Source organism: Neoarius graeffei, chromosome 9 (genome assembly GCF_027579695.1).
Source record: "Neoarius graeffei isolate fNeoGra1 chromosome 9, fNeoGra1.pri, whole genome shotgun sequence".
NCBI lineage: Eukaryota > Metazoa > Chordata > Actinopteri > Siluriformes > Ariidae > Neoarius > Neoarius graeffei.
The window spans coordinates 62819922-62833786 of NC_083577.1; the positions used below are offsets into that span (position 1 = coordinate 62819922).

The following is a 13865-nucleotide window of genomic DNA, read 5'->3' on the forward strand; positions in this document are numbered from 1 at the left end:
CTGGATGTTGTGGGGCTGTCTTGGTTGACACGCCTCTGCAACATCGCGTGGCGGTCAAGGACAGTGCCTATGGAGTGGCAGACTGGGGTGGTGGTCCCTCTTTTTAAGAAAGGGGACCGGAGAGTGTGCTCCAATTATAGGGAAATCACACTTCTCAGCCTCCCAGGGAAGGTTTACTCCAGGGTACTGGAGAGGAGAATTCGACCAATAGTCGAACCTCGGATCCAGGAGGAACAATGCGGTTTTCGTCCTGGTCACGGAACACTGGACCAGCTCTATACCCTTCATAGGGTGCTCGAGGGTTCATGGGAGTTTGCCCAACCAGTCCACATGTGCTTTGTGGATCTGGAGAAGGCATTCGACCGTGTCCCCCGTAGTATTCTGTGGGGGGTGCTTCAGGAGTATGGGGTTCGGGGCTCTTTGCTAAGGGCTGTCTGGTCCCTGTACGAACGGAGCAGGAGTCTGGTTCGCATTGCCGGCAGTAAGTCAGACCTGTTCCCAGTGCATGTTGGACTCTGGCAGGGCTGCCCTTTGTCACCGGTTCTGTTCATAATTTTTATGGACAGAATTTCTAGGCGCAGCCAGGGGCCAGAAGGAATCCTGTTTGGGAACCACAGGATTTCATCTCTGCTTTTTGCGGATGATGTTGTCCTGTTGGCTTCTTCAAACCAGGACCTTCAGCATGCACTGGGGCGGTTTGCAGTCGAGTGTGAAGCGGCTGGGATGAGAATCAGCACCTCCAAGTCCGAGGCCATGGTTCTCGACCGGAAAAGGGTGGCTTGCCCTCTCCAGGTTGGTGGAGAAGTTCTGCCTCAAGTGGAGGAGTTTAAGTATCTCGGGATCTTGTTCACGAGTGAGGGAAGGATGGAGCGTGAGATCGACAGGCGGATCGGTGCAGCCTCCGCAGTGATGCGGTCGCTTTACCGGTCCGTCGTGGTGAAGAAGGAGCTGAGCCAAAAGGCGAAGCTCTCAATTTACCGGTCGATCTACGTTCCGACTCTCACCTATGGTCATGAGCTTTGGGTAATGACCAAAAGGACAAGATCGCGGATACAATCGGCCGAAATGAGTTTCCTTCGCAGGGTGGCTGGGCGCTCCCTTAGAGATAGGGTGAGAAGCACAGTCACTCGGGAGGAGCTCGGAGTAGAGCCGCTGCTGCTCCACATCGAGAGGAATCAGCTGAGGTGGCTCGGGCATCTTTTTCGGATGCCTCCTGGACGCCTCCCTGGGGAGGTGTTCCAGGCATGTCCCCCCGGGAGGAGGCCCCGGGGAAGACCCAGGACACGCTGGAGGGACTATGTCTCTCGGCTGGCCTGGGAACGCCTCGGTGTTCTTCCCGAGGAGCTGGCCGAGGTGTCTGGGGAAAGGGACGTTTGGGCTTCCCTGCTTAGACTGCTGCCTCCGCGACCCGGTCCCGGATAAAGCGGAAGAAGACGAGACGAGACGAGGCACAGTAAAGTTTTAACTGGCATTTGTGGATGTAACTCCATATTGTAATGCTTGATGAAGGTTTGCCAAAGTAATCCTGAGCTCATTTGGTTATATCAGCTATAGATATGTGGCGGCAAAGGAAAGAAAATATAAGGTATATTTTGTTCAAAGTTTAAACTTATGACATGTAGATGAAGAAAAAGTTCAAGAAGGGTTTTGAAGAGATCACTGATAGGTACTACTCTCCATGCATATATATATATATATATATATATATATATATATATATATATATATATATATATATATATATATACACACACAGTGGTGCTTGAAAGTTTGTGAACCCTTTAGAATTTTCTATATTTCTGCATAAATATGACCTAAAACATCATCAGATTTTCACACAAGTCCTAAAAGTAGATAAAGAGAACCCCGTTAAACAAATGAGACAAAAATATTATACTTGGTTATTTATTTATTGAGGAAAATGATCCAATATTGCATACCGTATATGTGAGTGGCAAAAGTATGTGAACCTTTGCTTTCAGTATCTGGTGTGACCCCCTTGTGCAGCAATAACTGCAACTAAACGTTTGCGGTAACTGCTGATCAGTCCTGCACACCGGCTTGGAGGAATTTTAGCCCGTTCCTCCGTACAGAACAGCTTCAACTCTGGGATGTTGGTGGGTTTCCTCACATGAACTGCTCGCTTCAGGTCCTTCCACAACATTTCCATTGGATTAAGGTCAGGACTTTGACTTGGCCATTCCAAAACATTAGCTTTATTCTTCTTTAACCATTCTTTGGTAGAACGACTTGTGTGCTTAGGGTCGTTGTCTTGCTGCATGACCCACCTTCTCTTGAGATTCAGTTCATGGACAGATGTCCTATTTTCCTTTAGAATTTGCTGGTATAATTCAGAATTCATTGTTCCATCAATGATGGCAAGCCGTCCTGGCCCAGATGCAGCAAAACAGGCCCAAACCATGATACTACCACCACCATGTTTCACAGATGGGATAAGGTTCTTATGCTGGAATGCAGCGTTTTCCTTTCTCCAAACATAACGCTTCTCATTTAAACCAAAAAGTTCTATTTTGGTCTCATCCATCCACAAAACATTTTTCCAATAGCCTTCTGGCTTGTCCACGTGATCTTTAGCAAACTGCAGATGAACAGCAATGTTCTTTTTGGAGAGCAGTGGCTTTCTCCTTGCAACCCTGCCATACACACCATTGTTGTTCAGTGTTCTCCTGATGGTGGATTCATGAACATTAACATTAGCCAATGTGAGAGAGGCCTTCAGTTGCTTAGAAGTTACCCTGGGGTCTTTGTGACTTCGCCGACTATTACATGCCTTGCTCTTGGAGTGATCTTGGTTGATCCACCACTCCTGGGGAGGGTAACAATGGTCCTGAATTTCATCCATTTGTACACAATCTGTCTGACTGTGGATTGTTGGAGTCCAAACTCTTTAGAGATGGTTTTGTAACCTTTTCCAGCCTGATGAGCATCAACAACGCTATTTCTGAGGTCCTCAGAAATCTCCTTTGTTCGTGCCATGATACACTTCCACAAACATGTGTTGTGAAGATCAGACTTTGATAGATCCCTGTTCTTTAAATAAAACAGGGTGCCCACTCACACCTGATTGTTATCCCATTGATTGAAAACACCTGACTCTAATTTCACCTTCAAATTAACTGCTAATCCTAGAGGTTCACATACTTTTGCCACTCACAGATATGTAATATTGGATAATTTTCCTCAATAAATAAATGACCAAGTATAATATTTTTGTCTCATTTGTTTAACTGGGTTCTCTTTATCTACTTTTAGGACTTGTGTGAAAATCTGATGATGTTTTAGGTCATATTTATGCAGAAATATAGAAAATTCTAAAGGGTTCACAAACTTTCAAGCACCACTGTATATCTCATCTCATTATCTCTAGCCGCTTTATCCTGTTCTACAGGGTCGCAGGCAAGCTGAAGCCTATCCCAGCTGACTACGGGCGAAAGGCGGGGTACACCCTGGACAAGTCGCCAGGTCATCACAGGGCTGACACGTAGACACAGACAACCATTCACACTCACATTCACACCTACGGTCAATTTAGAGTCATCAGTTAACCTAACCTGCATGTCTTTGGACTGTGGGGGAAACTGGAGCACCCGGAGGAAACCCACGTGGACACGGGGAGAACATGCAAACTCCACACAGAAAGGCCCTCGTCGGCCACGGGGCTCGAACCCGGACCTTCTTGCTGTGAGGCGACAGCGCTAACCACTACACCACCGTGCCGCCCCACCACTGTATATATATAATGTAAATTGTAGGTGCTAAAGAAGGCAACTGGACTTGCTTGAAATTCTTGAAGATGTTTCACCTCTCATCCGAAAGGCTTCTTCAGTTCTGTCTGACTGGTGGGGAGTTCCAGGTATTTATCCTCTAGTGGACCAAAAACAAACCTAAGGAGAGTTGTTGAGGTCACATGGGCCATTGTCCCTCTCAGTCATCCTGTAGGTGTTAGCACCTACAGTTTACGATGACCTGAATGACTGAGAACCTTCACAGACATACACACACAAATTGATTGTTATTCATCTCTCCTAGGTTGTCATTTCCAGGTTGTCAGATCAATTCAGGTCCTAACTGAATTGTCATGACCAGGGATTACCCCGTGTTGACTCACTTGGTTTGAATTGAAAAAAAAAAAAAGAAGTGTTGAACATTGGTAAAATAACCCAGGACCAACCCTGGTGTTTGGCATGAAAGAGGTATAACAGTGAATTTACAGAGGTTTGCTGTACAGAGAGCGAGCAGGTAGTGATCACATGCTTTCAAAACAAAAACAGTGAACTGGGTTCTGGGAAGGGCGAGCCAGCCCCTTTCAGGACTTGAATTGTCGTAGCTGTTTACCAGGAGTTATTTCTCTAACAATGCAGAGTTCACACCTTGAATGCGTTGAAGACATAGATTCCCCACCCATGTCCCGCAGAGTGAGGCAGAAAGTGTGCAATTAAGAGCAGGAGGTAGTGAAAGCCCCCCTCCGGCTTTCGAACTCCTCTACCTCACTGTGTGTGTGTGTACTGTGCTCATGCTTTTAGCAAAATGCCACATGAATGAGTGATGGATGTGTAATTACTGCCTAAGGACAGCAACGCACGCATCAGACTAGAAAGCCTCTCAACGGCCTCTAAAAGGTGCATTTGAAGTCATATTGCCACACGTGTACATGTTTGAATGGGCTAAAACAATGGAATTTTCATTCATTCAATTTAGCAGCAAATGATAAGGTCACAGTTATTATAGGAAAGAAAGATGACGACATTCACATGAATTGTGTGGAAAAACAATAGATTTGGTACATGGTCTACTATAATATTTACTTGGTGGTCTGACTTGAAACTACAACCCCGATTCCGAAAAAGTTGGGACAACTTTTACAAACTTGTACAAAGTACAAATTGTAAATAAAAATGGAATGCAATAATTTACAAATCTCAAAAACTGATATTGTACTCACAAAAGAACATAGACAACATATCAAATGTCGAAAGTGAGACATTTTGAAATTTCATGCCAAATATTGGCTCATTTGAAATTTCATGACAGCAACACATCTCAAAAAAGTTGGGACAGGGGCAATAAGAGGCGGGAAAAGTTAAAGGTACAAAAAAGGAACAGCTGGAGGACCAAATTGCAACTCATTAGGTCAATTGGCAATAGGTCATTAACATGACTGGGTATAAAAAGAGCATCTTGGAGTGGCAGCGGCTCTCAGAAGTAAAGATGGGAAGAGGATCACCAATCCCCCTAATTCTGTGCCAACAAATAGTGGCGCAATATCAGAAAGGAGTTCAACAGTGTAAAATTGCAAAGAGTTTGAATATATCATCATCTACAGTGCATAATATCATCAAAAGATTCAGAGAATCTGGAAGAATCTCTGTGCGTAAGGGTCAAGGCCAGAAAACCATGCTGGGTGCCCGTGATCTTCGGGCCCTTAGACGGCACTGCATCACATACAGGCATGCTTCTGTATTGGAAATCACAAAATGGGCTCAGGAATATTTCCAGAGAACATTATCTGTGAACACAATTCAACATGCCATCCGCCATTGCCAGCTAAAACTCTATAGTTCAAAGAAGAAGCCGTATCTAAACATGATCCAGAAGCACAGACGTCTTCTCTGGGCCAAGGCTCATTTAAAATGGACTGTGGCAAAGTGGAAAACTGTTCTGTGGTCAGACGAATCAAAATTTGAAGTTCTTTATGGAAATCAGGGACGCCGTGTCATTCAGACTAAAGAGGAGAAGGACGACCCAAGTTGTTATCAGCGCTCAGTTCAGAAGCCTGCATCTCTGATGGTATGGGGTTGCATTAGTGCGTGTGGCATGGGCAGCTTACACATCTGGAAAGACACCATCAATGCCGAAAGGTATATCCAGATTCTAGAGCAACATATGCTCCCATCCAGACGATGTCTCTTTCAGGGAATACCTTGCATTTTCCAACATGACAATGCCAAACCACATACTGCATCAATTACAGCATCATGGCTGCATAGAAGAAGGGTCCGGTTACTGAACTGGCCAGCCTGCAGTCCAGATCTTTCACCCATAGAAAACATTTGGCGCATCATAAAATGGAAGATACAACAAAAAAGACCTAAGACAGTTGAGCAACTAGAATCCTACATTAGACAAGAATGGGTTAACATTCCTATCCCTAAACTTGAGCAACTTGTCTCCTCAGTCCCCAGACGTTTACAGACTGTTGTAAAGAGAAAAGGGGATGTCTCACAGTGGGAAACATGGCCTTGTCCCAACTTTTTTGAGATGTGTTGTCATGAAATTTAAAATCACCTAATTTTTCTCTTTAAATGATACATTTTCTCAGTTTAAACATTTGATATGTCATCTATGTTCTATTCTGAATAAAACATGGAATTTTGAAACTTCCACATCATTGCATTCCGTTTTTATTTACAATTTGTACTCTGTCCCAACTTTTTTGGAATCGGGGTTGTATATAGGACAGAGAAACAGCTGCATGGGTGGTTACAATTGTGACACTTACCACCTTTCACAAATCCACCCCATTCACAAATCACATCTCAGAAATATCTAGTACTCCTACCCATGTGGCCTACCTTTAATGAGGTTTCAAAATAGTGGTTCTTCAGGTCCAGTTATGCACCTTAAATTATTTTTAAGCACTTTTTTTTTAAAGTAAAATCTTCTTCCACGTTTAATGTGATTTCTAGTAATAAACTCTTGTGAAAAACAAACAGAAAAGTTTTAAGGGGGGGGGGGGGGGGAATTCATGAAAAAAATCACAACAATATTGTTCCATAAGTGTGCACACCACTTAATGCTTTGCTAAAGCACCTTTTGGTTGTTATACAGCACTCAGTCTTTTTGGGTAAGAATCTACCAACCTAGCATATCTTAATTTGGCAGTTTTATTCTATTCTTCCTGCAAAAAAACAAACAAAACCAAAAACATAATGCTCCAGATCTATCAAATTGTGAGAGAGGAGATCTCCTGTACACAGCCCTCTTCAAGTCATTGCACAGGTTTTTGATAGGATTCAGAGATGGGCTCTGATCATCTTCTTCTGAAGCCATTTTGTTGAATTGGATTTGTGCTTTTGGTCATTATTATGCTAGAAAGTGAAAATGACATCTTCAGCTGTCTCACAGAAGCCTACAGGTTTGGTTCCAAAATAGGCTGGTATTTGGAGCTATCCATGATTCCCTCCATCTTGACTACAGCCCCAGCTGAAGAGAAGCCGCCCCATAGTATGATGCTGCCACCACCATGTCTAGGGGTATGGTGTTATTTGGGTGATAAACTGTCTTGTTTTTGTGCCAAACGTTTTGTACCCATCTCCCAATCAATACCTTTTGACAGCAATCAGCAGTCAGATGAAACCAATAAGATTCATTGATGACCGGTGTATAATAATTACTTTTGAACATGAGTTTACATATGACTGGTTAATTCTCAGTTACGTGCCCCATTATAAAAGTGTGTGCACACTTATGCCTCCAGGTTATTGTAAGCTTTTTTTTTCCCCTCAATGTTTTATTTGGTTTTCACTTTGTGTCATATCCAGCTGTTTTGTGCACAGCATAAGTGTGTGTGTGTGTGGGGGGGGGGGGGGGGGGGGGGGGGACCTATATATTTTTTAATATAGCTGTTCCATCAGGCCAGGTGTCTTCAATTTTATCTACAAAGATCCAGTATGGCTGCACATTTTCGTTCCAGGTAAATGGGAGTCTTGCCTGTTTACACTTGTTTAATCAAATGATCTCCAAAAGTCTACTGGGTGTAATTCCTGTTTGTGTGGCATGAAGACTAGCTGCCACAACAGCCCTGCATCAGACCCTCACAATCTCGCCTCTTGCGATTGGCATAGGCTTTTTCTTGCACAATCGTTATTTAGGTAGCTAACGAATTTTTTTACATGTGGAAAAAAAGATCTGACATGATTTACCTTGGTTTAATTTTTTTACATCACAAAATCCTGAAATGTTAGCAGGAGTGTGTAGAATTTTTATATCCACGGTACATACTAAAGGTACAAAATATACCAACTTGATGGTACCACCTCAGCGAAGGAAAATTACAGTTTGATACCTTTATTTTGTAGCCCTTTTCACATACAAAACCTGTTAATATATCAGGTAAAAGCAAAATGGGATAGATAAATTTCATTCTCATTCATCTCATTATCTCTAGCCGCTTTATCCTTCTACAGGGTCGCAGGCAAGCTGGAGCCCATCCCAGCTGACTACGGGCGAAAGGTGGGGTACACCCTGGACAAGTCGCCAGGTCATCACAGGGCTGACACATAGACACAGACAACCATTCACACCTACGGTCAATTTAGAGTCACCAGTTAACCTAACCTGCATGTCTTTGGACTGTGGGGGAAACCAGAGCACCCGGAGGAAACCCACGCGGACACGGGGAGAACATGCAAACTCCACACAGAAAGGCCCTCGCCGGCCCCGGGGCTCGAACCCAGGACCTTCTTGCTGTGAGGCGACAGCGCTAGCCACTACACCACCGTGCCGCCCCATTCTCATTCAGTTTTCCATAATGGTAAAGTAATTAATGGGTGTTGTGTATTCCTACCTGACTGTATTTAATGAGGTGCTATGGAGTGCAAACCTCTGTGTGACATGTAAAATATGCGACAATGTTTTATTTCCTTCACAACTCATTAATCCAATGGTTTCAATTCCTACTGGAGCCATGGCAAAAGATTATCATTAATGTTACTAAGTCACCAGGGCATAGATTATCATTTAGACTCTACCGTTTTGCTCCCATTCCCACACGATACCATTACAGTGATAAATAGTGATAAACAGTTTTCAGTGCGAGCATGATTCTAGCAAATTTTGGTAATTTCTCTGCTCTTAATAAGGTTTATTATAAATAGGACTCTGGCCATTCAGGGTACTCAAACTCCTCTGATATAGACAGTCAGGACTTCTGAAATTTACAACAGCTGAAATCCATTACAGTTTTCTAAAAGGATGCCCTTCCTTTTCAGCAAGAACTGTAGCCTAACTAAATTTATAGCATGTTTCTGTAGCTACTTATTTGCTGGGCCGCGTTAACCCTTGCCGAGGCCCTGGGCAGACACACCCCTGAGGCCCCACCCCCGCCTGTTGTCAACTGCGCTCAGCAAATTCACCCCCTCAGACGTGCCTGTCTAACTAGACACAGAAACTAAAATAATGACAGTGGCACAATTAGAAATACTATTGAGCAATAAAACTTTATATCCATCATCACCTATTTAATCGAGAAAAAGCAATGGTGAAATAGGCAATTGCATGGTGAAAAAATCCATCAGACATCATGGTTAACAAGTCTGGTTAACTAAAGTTTAGCCTCAAGAAGCCTTTGAATGAGTGAGTCAATGAACAACATGTCAAGAACATAACCTAGGCCTACAACAGTTTCTTTAGTATTCAGAACAAGAACATTCATTTGGTATATAACCGTTCGTTTTCATTTTGGAATCCAGGCAACTTTTAACTTTTGAAAACAAAGAGCGATAACAAAGAAAGAAAAATATCTTGCTTCTCAGGAATAAATCTCAAAATGTTAAGCTATGTGAAACATAGCCTTTCACACACGTAATGTCCCAAACAGCAGTGGCACACAGCTTTGCGCATTCAGTTTGACAGCATGGGTCAACTTACAAGGCCACTTTCCTACTTTTCTGGAAAGCAAAGTCATTAATTAAATCATTGAACTCAAGCTGGCGTAGCGTGTGAAGACATGGTGGACAGTGATCATATTGACAATGACGGGTGATTTATGCGACGGGACAAGGTGGGCTTCCTTACGGGTGGTGAAATGCATCAAAAATGTTATCAATATGATCAAAACTTCTGAAAATATCGTTTCATATTTTCCGATCTCGCTACCTCCGAGGCCCCCTAGTGGCCAAGGCCCTGGCAGCTGCCCATGAAGCCCATTAGGATAACGCGTCCTTGCTTATTTGTAGACCAGCCTTAGTATCTGTATGCATTTATACAAAGGTTTACTAAAGTAAAATTAGCAATACAATGGAAACACATTGTGCAATCAAAATAAATAGAAACAGACATCTTGAAATTTAAAACATTAAGTTTATTGATCACATTTTTTATTTGACTGAACTTCTGTACATGTACGGTACTGTGAGTAAAGGTGATCATTATATTTATCCTCTGCTCACAACAGAGGACTAGTCAGTAATTAATGAAAAATAAAGCATTACATTTTTAAAAAGTGAAATCTTAAAACCTCACCTGAAATATCAGCCAAGGAAATAATTACTGGATTTATTCAAAACCCGACACAATACATTCACTCCCATAAAATAAAATACATTCACTCAAAACCCACATTAATTCTGTCAACCATTCTTCTTGAGTATGAAGCGCAACAAAACATTTAATAGATTGGCTAATATTAAAATAAATAAAATTAAATTAAAAAAAAGATGATGGCCTTGCTGGCAATCTTGGTTTTGTTTATAATGGCATTGAGTTTACCATCACATCCAACAACTCTGAGTTTGTGCAATATTTTTTTGCATAGTAAATAAACGTTAGATGTTCTGTAGCTGACATGCACATGTATACTTCTGTAGCATAAAAGTTTCTTATTGGATTTGGGACTCCTTTATATAGTAATAAGTCAACTATTGTGAATGCATGCAGCAAAGCAATTGCACCCTACAGGCTTAGCAGAGAGAGCTAAATGAAGTGCTACAAAATTGGTACAAGACCTAAGATTTAAGGTCCTAATGAAACATGTACGTGTTTGTGTGATTGCAAATTACCCCCAGGATGTCTATGAAGGTTTTCAGTCTTCCAAGGCACCACATTTTTTAGCACCAGTAAGTCAAAGTGACAGGACTTGCAGTGTAATTTTGAAGATGTTTTCGCTACTCATGATGGCTTTAGCAGTTTAGACCAACTAAATCAGTTCAGAAATGGATGAGTGATGAAACATCTTCAAGCTTGTACTGTACGTATGTGTCACTTTTAGACTTACTGTAACTTGACAACTCCCCAGAATGGGATCTGGCAAAATGTCAGTGATTTTATTTTGTTTTTTCCCCCCTCTGGGTTTAATTGGAAGCGTCCTTCATGTCTAATCCTACATACTACAAGGGGAAAGGTGTTCACCCAAAAGCCTGCAAGTATTTCTTTGGCTTTAAATCACTGTCAAGCTCAAACTCAACAACTGCAAGTGGTATGTTATTGGTTTATCCATTTTGATCCATTCAGTAATCCCTCACCTGATCTATATCTGTATAAAACACATCTTCATTTGAGAACATTTAAAACTATGGTTATGCAGCACCAGCCAAAAGTTTGGAGACACCTTCTAGTTCAATTATTTTTCTTTATTTTTATTAGAGACACTTAATGTCTTAAAGTAATGATGGAGGTCGTTTCTTTTTACTTAGCTGAGCACTTCTTGACATAATATGGATTACTACAGTTGTGGAATCGGGCTATTGACTATTTTTATTATTTACTGTTTGATCTCAAACACATTAAGGTGGCAAGAAATTGCACTAATTAACTTTTGACGAGGCACCTGTTAATTGAAAAGCATTCCTGGTGACTACCTCATGAAGCTGGTTAAGACAATGCCAATAGTATGCAAAGCATCATCAAGGTAAATGCTGGCTATTTTGAAGAATCTAAAATATGAAACGTTTTGTTTTTAACATCTTTTTTTGTTTACCACATAATTCCATAGATGTTCCAGATGTTATTTCATAGTTTTGATGTCTTCAGTATTGTTCTACAATGTAGAAAATACAGAAAAAAAAAAAAACTATGAATGAGTAGGTGTGTCCAAACTTTTGACTGGTACTCTATTTGTGTTGTCCATGAATGAGCAAAACTGGTTGTATGACTGTTTCAAACTATGCCTACAATACAATATGGTCTATCAAAAGCAGAACATAACGCTGAAACAATCAATGTAAAATGATCTTAAAAGATCAGCACCTTAACTCATCCTCTGCCTGTGCAGCAGTCCAGTCCAGTCTACTCCATGTCTCTATGTGATATGTGTAATATGTTAAGGCCTATATGCAGCTGGGTTCAACTTGATGTAATAAACCACTGAGGAAGTCGCAGTCGGTGGCGATTTACAATTTGTCCCAGAGTAACTGCAACTCAGTGAGCAGAACTCACCCTTTCACACTGATATAGTACCAGAGCAATGGCATATTTGTTTTTCTATAGGTATGAAAGGGAATTTGATCCTTTCCCTTTCAGAGGGATTACTGCTCTATTCTGTCAAGTATCAGTAAGCATAGGTAGCCATGCAGCCCTTTGGCCAGGGTGTCGAATGAGCTGGTGCTCTGTGGCGTGTTGAGATGATGAAAGTGAGATTGATCGTTATGAAAAAGAGGCCTCGCAATGAAACCATCTCGGTGAGTTTGGGACTTGAAATAAGGCAGAGCCGAAAAGCTGCAGGTCTACGTAACTAATATGTGGTTTGTTATCTACTGAATATCATATTTTATTTTACATTATATTTTTATAACTAATGGCAGAAAGAGCAGCAAAAATCGTAGTCCAGCTGTAGATTACTTTAGAAGCTTTCGAGGAGCACCATCCATTTTCTTCACTAGATGGCGGATGCAGTTGGGTCGAACCTTCCCTTTTTCACATTTCTTGCCATTGAGATGGTAGAGAAAAACAGAAAAAAAAAACTTGAGTTAGATATATGAGGATTCTAATAGATTGAATAGTGTTCAACATGACAAAACCACTGTTCGTTTCTTGATCCACTTTTCTTTTTATAGCTACACACAAGCCATAAATTTACACCTGGTTTTGGGAGGTGGACAAAGTCATGCATTTGCAGTTGTATCTGTTGAAGCATGCACAGTGCTTAAATTTCGATTTGTACCAGTCAGTGGTTGAGTGGACTAAAATGAACAGGAATGATCTTAGGACACACATGAAATCCTGACCTGAGAGGTTTGGTATTGTGATTAAGGCAAGGGAAGGGATTATAGCCGAGTGTTTGGGGGGGGGATAAAAAAAATAAAAAACACACACAACCACACGTGACAAATTTTTCTCCAAAGAGCTTATATTACATAACGTAGCACATAATCACTAAACTGTGCTGTAGTCAGCTGCAAAAGTCACACTCCCTTTTACATAGTACAATATTTCACAAGAAGGAACAGTGTATTTTCATGATGTCCAAAAAAATTGGTGAAGGAAGATTTGGGGAGAAAGGCATTCACATGGAAGCGGAGAGGGACCATGCATCAAAATGATGTCTAGAACAATACCATGACTTTCAACCCAACGATGAAGGCACAATAATTAATTTCCTTTCCTACTTCATACGGAGAACGAGGAAGGAGAAGTGACATGATGTGGCATCTTTTCTGACCTCAGCCATACCATGCCAGGCCCTTGCAGTAGTGTAGGCACATATCATTAACAAGTCTCTGGCTAAAGTGCATCATGAAATGCTCAGTGAACCTCATACCCAACATTGGAGGAGGTCAGTGGCAAATGATAATGGACAGTTCAGTCATAATCACAAAATATGCTTTAAAGATCGTATGATTACTAAAAATTCAGGTGCTGCAATATTAATGTGACCTTACCTCAAGCCAAAGGATTGTCTCAAATATTTCAAGCCTGTATTTAAACATTAGTGCCCAAATAGAGAAGCTTGCATGTATCTTAACTGAAGTCTTATACTTAGCATGCATGTCAAGCTTTTAACCACACATTTCCAGTTCATTTGAGGTTCTGCCACAGTTTAAAAGGTTACCTCTCCTAATATCGAACCATTAGAAATAACATGAAATGGCTCAAAGATAGATTACATTTCAGAATGTTTTGCTGTCTGT

General features: G+C 41.5%; 1 protein-coding gene across 3 annotated transcripts in view; it reads right to left on the reverse strand.

The window, feature by feature from the left end:
• Positions 1-10081: 10081 nt before the first annotated feature.
• LOC132891310 (disintegrin and metalloproteinase domain-containing protein 23) overlaps positions 10082-13865 on the reverse strand; it is a 60464-nt gene continuing 56680 nt past the window's right edge. For 2 of the 3 annotated variants that reach the window (XM_060928808.1, XM_060928807.1), the window contains exon 25: positions 12599-12659. In XM_060928808.1, coding sequence (XP_060784791.1) covers positions 12652-12659 — 8 coding nt within the window. In that variant the 3' untranslated portion in view covers positions 12599-12651. Of the gene's footprint in view, positions 12660-13865 lie in introns of all 3 variants that reach the window. The other variant, XM_060928809.1, reaches the window with a different exon arrangement.